The sequence below is a fragment of the Aptenodytes patagonicus genome, chromosome 2, assembly GCF_965638725.1.
Source record: "Aptenodytes patagonicus chromosome 2, bAptPat1.pri.cur, whole genome shotgun sequence".
In the NCBI taxonomy this organism is placed as follows: domain Eukaryota; kingdom Metazoa; phylum Chordata; class Aves; order Sphenisciformes; family Spheniscidae; genus Aptenodytes; species Aptenodytes patagonicus.
In genome coordinates this window covers 57,226,069-57,241,450 of record NC_134950.1, presented here as the reverse complement: position 1 = coordinate 57,241,450, position 15,382 = coordinate 57,226,069, and the positions used below count along the sequence as shown (strand labels likewise).

The following is a 15,382-nucleotide window of genomic DNA, read 5'->3' as shown; positions in this document are numbered from 1 at the left end:
TTTCCTGTGGGTTCTCCTCCTCCTTCTGCAGCAAGTTACAGGGCTGTTTTCTCTTTGTAGACTGTCTCAGCCCAGCTGGGCCACAGTGATGTAAGGGCCTATTCATACCACCTACTGTAGGTCACTAAGTTAGGAGTTGGTCTCTCTAGACTCATTCTGCAAGCACTGCAGAGAGGACCTCCTGAGGTGGTGATTCAGAAGCATTCAAATGGGCCCTATTTCTGAACCATTTCTCTAGAAGAGCTGTCCTCTGTCAAGTCCACGTGGTTCACTGATGAGGAAACCTAGGTAGATCTGTGCCTGGACAAGCACCTAGACTAGGTGCTGAAGTTAGGCAGTGTAAATATGCACTACATACTCCTTCCATGGATCCTCCAAATGTTCAATCAGCACTGTTTTTTCTTCTATGCTGTCCCACGTACCTAGGGTTAGACATGATTTCTAAACTCCAGCAGTATCATTAAATGATCCCTCCTTAAAGGCCATCACTCATTTTCATGCTTACAAAACTGACATGCTGTGTGCTGCTTATTTCTCTGCTTATACCTGCTTCATGGTTATCTGGCTGGCTGGTAGAAACACGTATGATTCATACCTTAAACTTAGATTTTGAAGGAACAATCAGGGAAGGGATCATCTCTACATACACACTGGGAACTTACCCTTTAAGTGCAACACCACCAGTGTGTAAATAATAATGTAATTTTACCAAACTTGATATATTTTGTGCCCTGCCATGTTCATGTGCAGCATCGTTTTGTAATCTCATAATGCCAGATTTAGGGGTCATTCACCAAAGCATGCTATCATCTCCTCAAGTTATTTGATTATTAGTATATCTAATATTTATCAAGCTTGGCATTTTTAAGTAAAACATACAGATTCTGTTTTTTTCTTAGAGTCTGTTTAGCTTTAAGAGGGTAAGTCAGGATAGCTGTCATTGTTATTAAGGAATACTTAAGCAGCAGTATTGTCCACTCCTACAATATCCAGAACCCAATATCAAGGTACCGATGTGATCATGGGTATTCTTTCACTAAGCTGCCAGGAGTAGTTTGGGAGCTGTTAGGACTGACTATTGGTTAAAGGTGTCATTCTCCATTAGCCAAACGTTGATGACAGGATGGAAGGTATACAGAAGACTAGTTGAGAAAATGCATTAAATCTGACAGTTTTCTCAAAAAAAAAAAAGTAACATCTTCCCTCACTTTTATCTTCTTAATGACAGAAGAGGAATATAAGCCTGATGTGAGCACGAGGCTGGTGGTCATTCTCCAGTTCTGAAGGGAAGTTAACACAGTGCACAATTATGTTGTCAACACTTACATGCAATGATATTCCCATATCTATTTTTCATTCTGTTCTCATCTTTCTTAGCTGAATCCCACGGTGCGGACTGTCCTTCAAAGAAACTCTAAAAAAGGAAAGAAAGTGACATTAAGAAAAGCATGCAGCAACAGTTACCTTACAGATAAACCAAGGAGAAAGGCAAACAGTACTTGCGGGTATTGTTGTTAAAGTGTCATTTAACTGATTCTTTTATTGAGCAAAAATATGAGTCTCCTCTTTAAATGGTATTTATGCATAGCTCCAGATGTTATCTAAGATTTGACATGAGATTATCTGTGTAACAGCAAGAAGAATTATTTGCACGTCAAGTGCTACTAAACCTTTCCAAAGTTGCATGCTTGCAACACTAAGAGTCCTTCATTTGTGCTACCCAGATTCTCTGCATAGTTCTCATACACACACATGAAGCTGAAGGAGCTTCATCATCAATGCTGGAGTTGCTCCAGCATTTGAGTGCAGAATTACACACTGTACTAACACGTTTTATTTTTGACATATCCACAAGTTTCAGTTACTTCTTGGCAGATGACCTCATGGGTCTAAACATATATAGGCATTTAAAAAAATCTGGATTCAACTAGCATGCATCTTTTTTTTTAAACAGAATTTATGATACCACCGAGATCATTATTTTGTCAGAGAATAAAAATAATGTGATTTTGTGAAAGACATAATCTAATATTCACCCAACCTCTGTGCTGTAGTTAATAAATTTAATGTAAATAAGAAAGTTGAAGGTGCTAAAAATATATTTTTACATTAATACAACACACAAGCTGCCAAAAGGGCAGCAAGCAAGTTGTTATGTCCTATCTGCCCTGTGCATTCTGTGGTCTAAAAGAGCATTTGCACAATTTCTTAATTTACGCACTGTATCTGTAAGTCATATAATGTAGATGCATTTTATCATTTTGTATTGGAGTATTAATCTTATGTTAAAAATATTTAGTTGCCAAACAAACCAGTGGAATTTTATCAGGACAATGACTGGTCTTAACTCATGTTTTGATCTTTTTACTAGAATGATCAGTAGATTAAATCTTTTGATTCAAGAGGGACATGAAGGTACATGATTTGCTTTTCTGGTAACAAGCCAAAAATGGCTAAGTCCCAAACTAAACAGGGAGAACCTCGGGAAGTTTGTATCTCTCGCAAGACCTCAACACATTCGGAGTCGTTTACAATAGATAATGCCCATTAAATGGACAACCATTAGTGTCCTTTGCCCTCGTACTTGAAATGCATTGTTGTTCAAATCCCAGTGATTTCCATTAGCAAACAGCATAAAAGTCAAAATAAACCCTTGATCTCTTGCTGAAGTCATGGAACACAGGGGCATTCAGTGTCTAAAATGAGTTTTCTTTTAATGAGTTCACTAGAGTGCTGGTTTCCAACTTATGATATGGAAACTCTTGGGAATACATGGATTATTTCTAAAAAGTTTGTAAATAATAACTTAAGAAACAGAAGCCTTGTCAAAAGGATTCAATTTGTTTGTCCTTCATCTCTCCACACTTCCTTAGGAAATTTTTAAAGGTTTGCAAATTGAAATGATTAAAACCCACTAATATAAATCAGTTTCTCCTTAATCATGGCGTACCATCATTGGGTACAGCTCTGAGAAATGCGGATTGCTGTCAGGATAGAGAAGTGGAACCCTGTAAATCTTAAGGTGATTTACAGCTTTGTGGCTGTTTGCCAAAAAGGCGCCAATCATTACCTGATTATATATCTGCCAACGGCATCTAAAGCAAGCAAGCCCTCCCACTCCAGAGCACTCTCAACTCAGGCTGGATGGAAAATACTTTTGTAATAAGCCAGACTGAACTGCATAAGGAATTGCTCTCCATGGGCAAGGACCTATGTCTGAATTTCTTGCAAAGTTCACACTTACTCTCAGACAACACTGGATGATGAACAATTAAACATAGTTAAAGGCAAAACAGAGATGGAAATGTTCAGCAACAAAGCTCCAAAGGCAGAACAAACTAATCATTCATCCGATCTAAAACTTGACTTGGTCTCTTCCTCAGGATTTTTAGTTTCAGGCAGCTAGACAGACTACAGAGAATTCTAGTTTTCTTACAGTCCTTCTGCTAGAGACTAGTTCATAGAATTGATCCATAAGCCATTACCCAGCAAGCGGTTTTGGGTTTAATTCACTAAGCATTACATGTGCTGTTACAGAGAAAGAGTCCTGCCGACACAGCTTCCAAGCCTACACCTTGAAATATGGAGGACCCAAATATACTCCTAGGGACTTCTTGCTTCTCCCTGTCCCACTATTGAACTTTTACAAAATTGCTTTAAACCAATCGATTAAAGCAAATCTCTGGAGACAACTGGGAAAGATTTGCACGGTATTGAATTCAGGGAAGATATACAATAGGCAATGTACTGGTTTGGACAGCTCGTCTGCTTCTCATCTGCTAATGTACAGGTTCAATTTCTCCCACCTGTTTGAAACTTCTGAAAACAATGATAAGCTTAATGAGCCTTAAGGAGAAAATATCTCCTAATAACATATCTGCAACATAGATAATTCTATTCTTTAGAATACATATATATCAAACCTCACACAATAACGAAAACCAGGAGACAGATTTATGTTTCCAGCTACTGCATATTGACTTCATTTTCTCCATTAAAAATGTATTATAGAAAAAGAACTCCAGATATATAATTTTCTTCGGGTTTTTATCAATAAATTAGTGAATGAAATAAAACCTATCACATAGGGAAAATAGACATAATTTATGTAGATCCGTTTTTCTTTTTAATTCATTTTGGGATACACACAGGTATTTCAGGGAGAAGTGTACAGAAAAGATAATTTGAAGGAAGAGGTATTACAGTGCAAAAGCATAAAAAGAAAGTTATTGTAAAAGACAGCTGGAGTGTCATTTCCTAAATTCCCCATGTGCTGCCATTACACAAACCGCAACAGAACGATAATCCACAAAGAATTATAAGGAGAAATCCCATTTGTCCCACAAGTAAAGAACAGAGCAGATACCTCATAACAGATGATCTGTCAAGATCTTTCCTTACTTGTGAGAAATACACGTTTCATTACAGAAAATTTTTTAATGTCTTTCCTGACATATCACTCTCCAGGGAGACTGCTGCACAGCAGCCCACACATTATCTTAGCGGCTATTCATTCTAATTCATCCTTAGAAGTTTCTTAGAAATGTGGACTATTAGGAAGAAATATGCCCCCAAACAGCTTCATTCCACCAAATGTCTGGCAAGGGCAATGGAGGACTGAAAATGAGTGTAGGACATTTCTCAAATAATTTAAAATAAGTATTTCTTTAACTCAAATCACGCAAAACCTTGGCTACCCAGCCTCCATGATCTACTTGAAAAATGAAACACTTTTCAAGCCAACTGTTGTTTCAGCAGACATTTCAGTATGCATCGTCAACTGTCATTCTGTTATTAGAAAATATTTCAATAACCAGGATAAAACAGTTTCTGAAAGAAACTGAATTATACAGAACTGCTGTATATGCAACATGGGAACTGGTCAGCGCTGCAGCAGCAGGATCATCTTACGATGAATGTGAAGCTTTTGCTTGCTTTAACTCAATGCTGCAGTGGTTTCCATTAAAAATTAAATATTTGCCAAGGGCTAATTCACTGTGACCCTCAGACTAGAAAATAACTGCAATATCTCAAATGAGAGGGGGAGATAATAATTGCAAATACAGATTTTTTAAATTATTCCCTTTCCTCATTTAAAATTAATAAGACCAGAAAATATTGGAAGGGACCTATATAAAAGTACAGTTTGAAGAGGCTGGAATGTGGAGAATAGCCCGAGATCTTCTGGACACAATTTGTAGCTCTGTTTGTCATTTTTGGCAACACACTTTACATCCTAGATTTTCATGCTTCCAATTAAGGATAGTAAAAATAATGCATCTTTGTAAGTACTTTAAGATCTACAAATGTGAAGTATTGAGTGGAATTACTATTTTTATTATTAATCCAAATCCAAGCAGCAACTTTTTCAAAAAATACTTCATAGTTGCTAGGTGACAACAGCGTAGTCTCCTACAATGTCATTTACAAAATGCAAGCTCTTACAAGCAAAGAAATGAGAAGTTAAGGACATCATAAATCTTGCTCTGCCTACTTAATAAGCAAGAATATTATTCACGGGTACAAAGAAATGCATATTTCACTGTGTAACAATCTTAAGTTTGATCTGTGGATTTGTTTTTAAATGTATGACTCTCTATGATGTCTGATTTTCCCGATTGACCCTAAGTTTCTCCACTGATAACATCCATTTTTCCACTGCTATTTCTAGATAACCAGATTAAGATGTACTTTAGCAATATGAGTAATTTGACCTCTTCAGTTATAAATGCCTCTGGACTGGTTTTTAAGCTACATGCAGAGAGTTACGCACACTGTCTGCTTTAGGCCAGACCAGACAACTAACGGTCCTAATGGAGGTCCTTGTCTAAACTCAATTAGCTATAGAAGAAACTCACATTTCTACCACAGGTCCTTTGAGTTGCAGCTAAATTACATGCCTAAAATGCCCTGAATTTGGTAGTGGAGATACATCGCTAGTTTTACCTAAATATATCACCCTTTACTACTGCTGTGTCCACTTTATATGTGGAGATTACAGATGGAAAAAAATGCATCCATTAAACTCTGAGTTAAGATCCTAGTGTCGCATTAGACTCTTCTTTGTATTTACAAACCTTACTAAATACACATTTTATTTTAATCAAGCCGATAAATGTTTGGAGGACAAGGACCTTCAGGCTCATTTAATGAACAGTGCAAGATTTACGAGTACAGTAAATCTATCAGTTCATTGTTTTTTCAGTATTCAGAATCTGCAAAATATCTGGCATGTGAGGATGTTCTTGTTACTTAACAACATTAACTGTTTTTTAAAAACAGAAAATTGAAATAATCACATTCAATTTGTTGATAACTGAGTATTTAGATTGGTAAGGAATTAAGAAGGGTCATTGATAGTTACGTTAAAGAAATCTGCAGAGAGGTCCAAGCTATGAAACAACATTTTCAATCTTCTAGTCACTTTGAGGAAAGATTTTATCATTAAAAATGCATCACCTGCAAGTAATAGATCACGCCAAGTGTTTGTGAGCAGTGGTAAATGATTTCACTGATGGCAACCCACTGTATGCAAGCAGCTCTTCATACTTCAATCATTGCTTCGGTCACTGAAAGTATTTGTGAATGACAGCGTACCACTAGAGAATATATTCACCATAAGCTTTTTCTTCTCTGTCAGCTTCAATCACTGAGAATTATGTCCAGTTTTCAAATAATGTGATTGTATTGGTGTGCTCATTTTTCAGCGGCAAGATGCTTTCAATTAGTGTATTTTCTAATACATGTGTATTTTTAAAGTCACAGACTTTGGTACTCCCTGGACAGCTGGCCAGTCTAGTCAAGCTATAGCTTGATTGAAGTGATATAAAATGATTGAACTGCTTTGGTGTGGTATCTTTAATGACATTAAAGATACTTGTAGCAGTTAGCATGAGTTAGCTCTAGTTGACAATAGCGTTAGCAAATGCACATGAAATTTTGTTAACACTATAGGATGAGAGAGTAGCTCAGTTATAAGAATAGAGAAGAAGCTTAAGCGAAAGTGACTTGTCAGTCACTGTGAAAGTTGTGAAGGTGTTGCACACCTTCAGGAATAGCAGATCCTGAGTGCCAGCCATGGTAAAAGCTAGTTTTTAGGTGCCAAGTGCATTTGAACAAGATAATCAAGAATTAGGTATTCTTTTCTACCCAGTCCTATATCTGACAGTGTCCTGGGTTGCTTGGGGAGAGGACCCAGAGGACAAGAGAGGAGGCCCCCTGAGAGACACTGTAGGAGAACACATGGCATGGCTGGAACCACCATGCAGAACCACCTGACTTCTCTCCTGGACCGTGTCCCCCCTCCTGCGGAACAGGGAAGTTGTGCAATTTGTAAAATTGCATATATCTGTGATTGAAGTATTTTGGAAGCTGAGTACATTTAGTCTCCAGTGACCAATTATCATTTGGTCTTAAACCATGACAATACTGCAAAGGAGAGTGTCATGGAGTACTTCTAGAATAACAAAGAATTACTTTCCACATATTTTTAAACCAACCTATTTATGAGATCTGTTGATGTAATTTCTTATCTGTGTATCTAACACTGCCAACCTGAAGTTCACTTGTAAGATTCAACAGCAGGAATAGAAATCTTTATACATTCTGCAGAGTGGTCTAAAAATTTGATAGATAACCTAGTTTCTATAGGCTTTCGGAGCCATTTCCATTTTACCTACTTAAGTTTTAAAAACTCCATTACTTTCATTGCTTTAAAATTCTTTAAGACTTCCATATAAGGAAAGATTTTAGAAATATGGTAAAATGTGAATTAGTAAGAGGACTGCAATAGAACATACAATTAAAATTCTAATTTAGAAACTTATTCCCTGGCATACTAGACAGCAATAACTTAACCTCATTAATCTTCCTGATTTATCTCCAGCAGAAAAATATAGTATGTTGATGGGATTTTATGATCCTTTTTTTATAGAAAGGACCCTCTGGGTACAATATGCACACACTTGCACTGTAACTAATGTGCAGGATATATTATATTTAACTTGTGTGTAAAAAAAATTCAAGTTGGTCTCAAGCAGTGCTTATTTCCTCTCATGAAAATAGATTTCCTGCTTTTGGAGGATTTAATGAATAGTTTTCATGTAGAGCATGTGGAATTTTTATATCTCCCTATATCCTCCTGCACTTTTTTTTAAACACAATATGTAATTAAAAGTTTTGTTCACAACTATCATACCTTGTACATTTTCAATAAGCCAATGAACTTGAGCAACACTCATGACTGTAATGTCTGTAAACATAAAGTGAATAAACACAGGCTACACTGAATACTAACTACTTCTGTTCTTTGATAGGAAACCTCTTCTAGGGAAATACAGAAAGACATTGATCACCACATAGGCACTATCCATCCTTTTGTGAACAAAATTATCTGCTTCATTATTCATTAACTCTGCTATCTCTTTGCTTCCTCCCTACGTTGTTCCAAAGATGTAATTACACCTGTTAATTGCACACTACACGAGTAAAAGATGGTGCAGAGTTATTTATTTCTCAATGAGAATTCCAACTTACCAAGACATGGGTATTTACACAAAAAGGGCAGGACTCAAGCTTACATACAGTGCACTGAATGTGTGGAAAAGGGTTTTAAGATAAATTCTAAGTTAACTTTTTTATACCATCTTCTGAAGGGTGACATGTATGACATATTACATTACATCAACATAAAATGACTTGGATAGAAGGAAAATATTCAGCCTGATCACTATGACATGTTTGAATGAGGCCAAAAAGGAGAGGTATCTTAAGATACTGGGTGAAGGCTTGATCTCCTTCTATGACCAGGTGACCCGCCTAGTGGATGAGGGAAAGGCTGTGGGTGAGGTCTACCTGGACTTCAGTAAGGCCTTTGACACCGTCTCCCACAGCATTCTCCTAGAGAAGCTGGCGGCTCACAGCTTAGACAGGTGGACTCTTCGCTGGGTAAAAAACTGGCTGGACGGCCGGGCCCAGAGAGTTGTGGTGAATGGAGTTACATCCAGTTGGCGGTCGGTCATGAGCGGTGTTCTCCAGGGCTCAGTTTTGGGGCCGGTCTTGTTCAATATCTTTATCAATGATCTGGACGAGGGGATCGAGTGCACCCTCAGAAAGTTTGCAGACGACACCAAGTTGGGCGGGAGTGTCGATCTGCTCGAGGGTAGGAAGGCTCTGCAGAGGGACCTGGACAGGCTGGATTGATGGGCTGAGGCCAACTGTATGAGATGCAACAAGGCCAAGTGCCGGGTCCTGCACTTTGGCCACAACAACCCCATGCAGCGCTACAGGCTTGGGGAAGAGTGGCTGGAAAGCTGCCTGGCGGAAAAGGACCTGGGGGTGCTGGTTGACAGCCGGCTGAACATGAGCCGGCAGTGTGCCCAGGTGGCCAAGAAGGCCAATGGCATCCTGGCCTGTATCAGAACTAGTGTGGCCAGCAGGAGCAGGGAAGTGATCGTGCCCCTGTACTTGGCACTGGTGAGGCCGCACCTTGAATACTGTGTTCAGTTTTGGGCCCCTCACTACAAGAAGGACGTTGAGGTGCTGGAGTGTGTCCAGAGAAGGGCAACGAGGCTGGTGAGGGGTCTGGAGAACAAGTCTTCTGAGGAGCGGCTGAGGGAACTGGGGTTGTTCCCTGGAGAAGAGGAGGCTCAGGAGAGATCTACAGCTCTCTACAGCTACCTGAAAGGAGGTTGTAGCGAGGTGGGTGTCGGTCTCTTCTCCCAAGTAACAAGCGATAGGACAAGAGGAAATGGCCTCAAGTTGCACCAGGGGAGGTTTAGATTGGACATGAGGAAAAATTTCTTGACTGAAAGAGTGGTTAAACATTGGACCAGGCTGCCCAGGGAAGTGGTTGAGTCCCCATCCCTGGAGGTATTTAAAAGACGCGTAGATGAGGCACTTAGGGACATGGTTTAGTGGGCATGGTGGTGTTGGGTTGACAGTTGGACTCGATGATCTTAGAGTTCTTTTCCAACCTTAATGATTCTATGATTCTAAGGCAGAGACATCAACTCCGAGCTAATGCAGGTATCCAAGGTACCTTTACAACCATCTAACTATGACTTAATTCAGGGAAGTTAACAACACTCTTCTTCTTCTTCTTCTTCTTCTTCTTCTTCTTCTTGTTATTGATGATGATGATGATGATGATATGCCTCTTTTGCCCCCATCTTTGAAAACTTACCTCACTTTCCTGTATTAGAGGATAAGGTATCCAAAGTAGCTATTGGCTGCCAAATTATCAGTGTAATCACTCCTTTTTCCAATGTCACAGTGGTAACTTCTGGTGCTCTTTTGTTGCAGTTGTTTTACAAGTGGCCACAATGACAGACCCCTAGAACTTCCAGACTGAGCAAGTTGCAATATTGCTGTTAATGGTGCCACAGGCTTTGATTTTTTTGCATCACAGATCTGCGCTATTTGCTAAGACTCCTTGAAAATTCCTGTTGAGTAAGCTTTGCAGAAGAAAGAAAATGACATCCTGTTTTATCTAGCAGTGGTTTCCTCCAACTCCTCTTTCCTCCTTGGCTGCAACTCTGCTTTTCCTTTCCTTTCCCTCTGTTTGGAGTTACTTACATTTACATAAGGATGTCTGTATGCCTTGCTATACATTGCTACTCTACTAGAATTTGGAAAACTGTGGGTTTGTCTCTTCTTGTTTTTTGTTTCCAACTTTTAATCAAGAAACTCTTTTTCAAGTGCCTTTCTGCCAAGCAAAACATTGCTTCCACAATACTACTTAGAACTCAGAAGTACATCACTCCTGTATTTTCTGTGTTGAACTCAGAATGTTAGCAGGCAGGTGGATTCTACAAAGTGTTTCTAGGTACCTTAGAGGTTTGAAAATATTATGTGGGATCCTTTTAGGCACTTTAAATTTTAATTCAAAAAACTAATAGAGGATTTAAATATTTCTTCTGAGTCTAGCCCATTTTTCCTCCTAAAGATTAGCACTATGATATTTTATTTACTTTACAAATAATAAAAGCTTGCCCCAGGGAATGGTTTCAAAGAGCTAATGAGATATTATTAAAGCAGAGCATAAAGATACAATGTGCTATGAAAAAAGTAGGCAAGAACTACAGATTTTTTTCTTCCTATAGTAAAGAGAAGAGTTTGCAATTGGTTTAAAATATAACAAGAAAGAAAAAAAAAGAAAAAAGGAAAAAAGAAAAAAGACATGAAAATGAAAAATACAGAGAAAGAGAGAGAGAAAGGCGAGAAGAAGAAAAGACACAAAACCTTTTTTTAGTCATCAGAAGAAAAATAATAGTGTGCATTTAACTGAAGTAGAAAGCATTGTGTTGTAGTCATAATTTTCTGTTCACTCATGTTTTATGTAGTGATTGATGAGAGCTACTCCACTCATTGCCTACATATGCTATGTAATGCACAAAACAAGGCTTAAGGATTCCAAGAAACTCTTTCTGAAGTAAGTGGGAAACACTTACTTTCCATGGCAAAATACTTACTTTCCAAGACTTGATTGACACTGTAGGCCGGGACACTACTCTTTGAGCAACTATATTATTTGAAGAGGTACTATTTATTTAATACCTGCACACTTCTGTCATCTGCTTGCTGAAGATTATTTCTAAGGAAAGGTGATCAACATTGAACTGGTGGACACATACGCTGATAAGAAAGGTGACTTCAGACACATTTCTAGCTAATCCAGTAATATTTTTGCCTGACTTTATCCGAATATATCATTGTAATAGAGACAGCGCGCTGAGCTCAGAATTCACATGAACTGCCTGACTCTAAATTATCAGCTGACCCAAGCATAGAAAACCTGATAACATCTTCAAATCCCCTGTAAAGACAAGCTGTTTCTGATTTAGAACCACATAATTTGGAAAAACCTTGAACGTAATAAAATTCCCTGAAGCAACAGAAAACAGCATGTGGAGAAATGAAACAAAAGCAAACAAATGTTGAATTTGAAAAGTGAACAAAAGCCCTCCTATCTTCATCCAAGTTGTAATTGTACACACAGCTGATCTAACCTTTCAGAAGTGATAAAACACCCCTCAGATTTTGCTCACTAAGTGAGCCTCAAGGGTTTTCATGAGTGTATCTAGGCCGCTCTAGTTAATATAGTTTGGATAGAAGATAAGAAAGAAACAAAGCTCACATAATAAGATTTTAATTCTGCTACAGGGCGACACTGACATCATATTAAACTACACGATGAAAGCCAGAGTATGCTGGTGTGCGCAGATGGAACACTAATATTTTGCACATTGTTGTTTTTCCCAGTGGATAAGATAGTACTTTTCAAGGGAAGTAAGAGTAGTAGGGTAGGCTAAAATAGATAAGGGTCTACTCACATTGCCTTTTCAAAAAAAGGATAGCACTTCATTGTGCTGGTTCATTACATTTTTTGATCTTCACAGGAAACTTTGGTGCCTCGATGTCTGCTTTGCTTGTTTGCAAATACACTATTTGCTAGCATATATAAAGACAATCATTCATTCCTCTAGGCTTGACTTTCAGCCCAGCATTTTCCTTGTTCTAAAGAAAAAGATCTCCTTCTATCTAAAGCTACGTATCTACTTCCCACTTTTCCTGGCTGGTATCCAGTCCCTGCGCCTATCGTTTGCTACACTGTTCTGCTCGGGGGAGAGCAGTAATGGGTCACAGTAGAGCCGCTGAGTGCTTCCACAGCGATGGGAGCTCCTGCTACTTCACTGTTCAAAACTCCTCGCTCCAGCTTTCAACGTTATGTTTTCTTTTCTCAGACATCCCTCTGCAGTCTCTCACTCTATAATTGCTTCCTGCCAATCACCTTCCCTTTGGACAACTACACACTTACTGGAAAGGAGTGGGCGGGTAAAAACTTTGAAAAAAACCGGTGTTGGTCCTAGACAATTCCACACCTCTCTGAGAAACTACTGAAAGAATAATACAGAGTATTTAAGAGCATATAATCAGCATTAAAATAGTAGCGGTAGTAATGGGATTGACAATGATGACAAGTGTTGCTGTCACTTGTTAACCTAACCATTTTTAGCATGCTCACTGTATACTGACAGACAGCAGCGCTTCAATACAGCCCCAAGACTACTTGTTAGAACAAAGAGCGTCTGGTTAGGTGCACTAATGAATAGCAGCAGCTCACCAACCTGAATTGTCCTACTTTGATGTTTGAAATGTATATATACAGCACTTTCTAATTCCAAGACAGGTATCCCTGCAGCAATTTATCAACCAGGCTTAAAACCAGACAGTTTATTCAAATATATAATACATGGGATCACAGGCTACTCAGATGACCCAGACTCAGCTAATGGATAAAGTGAAGTGGAAGTACTCTGGGTTAACAATGAGGGAGGGGCAAAAGGGTTTGCTGTCCCTAAACACTGTCACTTGAGGACCACTTCTGCATCATTAAGCTAACATCAGATATGTGGTACTAGTATTTTGTCAGCAGACAAGTACAAACATACCATAGACAAGTGACAGTTTCGCTACGGCATGTATCCACAGGAATTTATCAATGGACATTTGGATCGTCCAACTCTATTTCCATGTAACGAGCTAGTATATTCCTGATGCCTGAGAAATAAACTTTCAAAGAGCTTTGAGAAGTCTTCTAAACTTGTATTGACCTTGTGCAATACAATGGAGATCTCTGAATGTCCCAGTGCATATGTCTCTTCCTTCTTATTTATCACTCACACAGCATACATTCAGAGAATATACTCTGCAAGTGAAACAGGTATTGGACTAATTAACAGAAAAAAATCAATCTCCAGCATTAAGGATGGAGATGGCAATTTGAGTGCCATCAGTTACTTACTGGGCAGATGTGCAACAAGGATGTCTCTTCTACTTTAGTTTGGTAGTGTTTTACACTTGCTATGTACAAGTAACAGTACACTTTAGCAATGTAATGAACCAAATGTAATATTCACAGAAAACAGACTGTCAAAAAAAGGGAAGAAGAGCACCATCGTTTGACAGGACAGTCTTTTTTCTAAAGGACAATATGGTGAGGACATGAAGGTGAGTTTTTTATGGAGTAAGGGAGCTAACTGAAAAGTTACAAAGTCCATGTAACACAAATGGATTATGAAATAAACTTAACAAACAAACAAGGGGTTAGTCACAGAAAAAAATAGCGCAAAATATTGTTTACATTCACAGCTTTAAGAACAGAACAGGAGTAATCATAGTTCTGCACTTAGATACACCCATGACATTATTCTGTGGATTTTTTCCTGATGTGCAGGACCCTTGTGAACATGTCACCTAGCTACTCTTTTGTGCAGATTCTGATCTTGCTGAGTATCAAAACAATTCTTCAGTAATGAAGATTGAGGTTTAACGACTTGATGTATAATTTTGTTTTTTGCAATCTGCTTCTTCATTTTCTCTTTTGCATAAACTGAGCAAAATACAGCAATTTATCAGCTCTCCGTGGACATTTCAAGATTTATATACATTGCAGCTCTACATTTTTATTCTACATTTCCTTTCATTAGAACACTGCACTCAAGCTAGATTAATTGAGGCAAGCCAACATTATAAAAGCTCTGTTGAATAGCAGCAGATGCCTTTATTCTCTGCATCCCTCCATAAAACAAAACTTTTTAACATTTGAGTCTCTATATAAATATTTCCCTTACAAGACAATACAAAGATTCCAGGCATCTGTCTCTCATTAAGCCAATTACTAGTTGTTTAAAATAATCCAATAAAGTCCATATTTATCAGATTTCTTATTAAAAGTATTATTAGACTCTATGCGCCAAATTCTGCCAAGGGAACCAGATAAAATGATGAAGAGTGAGCTGAATGGACAAGAGTGACTTGGCACTGAAGCGTTCCAGTCCTGACATTTGGTAGAAGTTCCAACTTTGAGACAAACACCCATTTAAACAACAGGGGAAAACTTACTGCTATGAGATTCAAAGAAGCCAGCTCAGTAGGGGCTAGACTCCCAGCTGGAGTACTAGGGAGGACATATACTAGGGAGCATACAGCTGGAGTGTTAGGGAGGTCGATACTGGGTTGAATCCTGTTTAACATCTTCATTGACGACCTGGATGATGCGGCAAAGTGCACCCTTAGCACTCATAGAATCATTTAGGTTGGAAAAGATCTTTAAGATCATCAAGTCAACTGTTAACCTAACACTGCCAAGTCCACCACTAAACCATGTCCCTAAGTGCCACATCTACATGTCTTTTAAATACCTCCAGGGATGGGGACTCCACCACTTCCCTGGGCAGCCTGGTCCAACGCTCGATGACCCTTTCGGTGAAGAAATTTTTCCTAATATCCCATCTAAACCTCCCCTGGCGCAACTTGAGGCCATTTCGTCTTGTCCTATTGCTAGTTACTTGGGAGAAGAGACCGACACCCACCTCGCTAC

At 38.7% G+C, this 15,382-nt stretch overlaps 1 protein-coding gene across 10 annotated transcripts in view; it reads right to left on the bottom strand.

Annotated features, from left to right (window-relative positions):
• Positions 1 to 15,382, bottom strand: part of PTPRM (protein tyrosine phosphatase receptor type M) — a 492,832-nt gene that overhangs the window by 60,294 nt on the left and 417,156 nt on the right. For all 10 annotated transcript variants that reach the window (XM_076329941.1, XM_076329942.1, XM_076329946.1 and 7 more), the window contains one exon: positions 1,327 to 1,414. In XM_076329941.1, the coding sequence (XP_076186056.1) occupies positions 1,327 to 1,414 (88 nt within the window). The remainder of the gene's footprint in view (positions 1 to 1,326; positions 1,415 to 15,382) is intronic.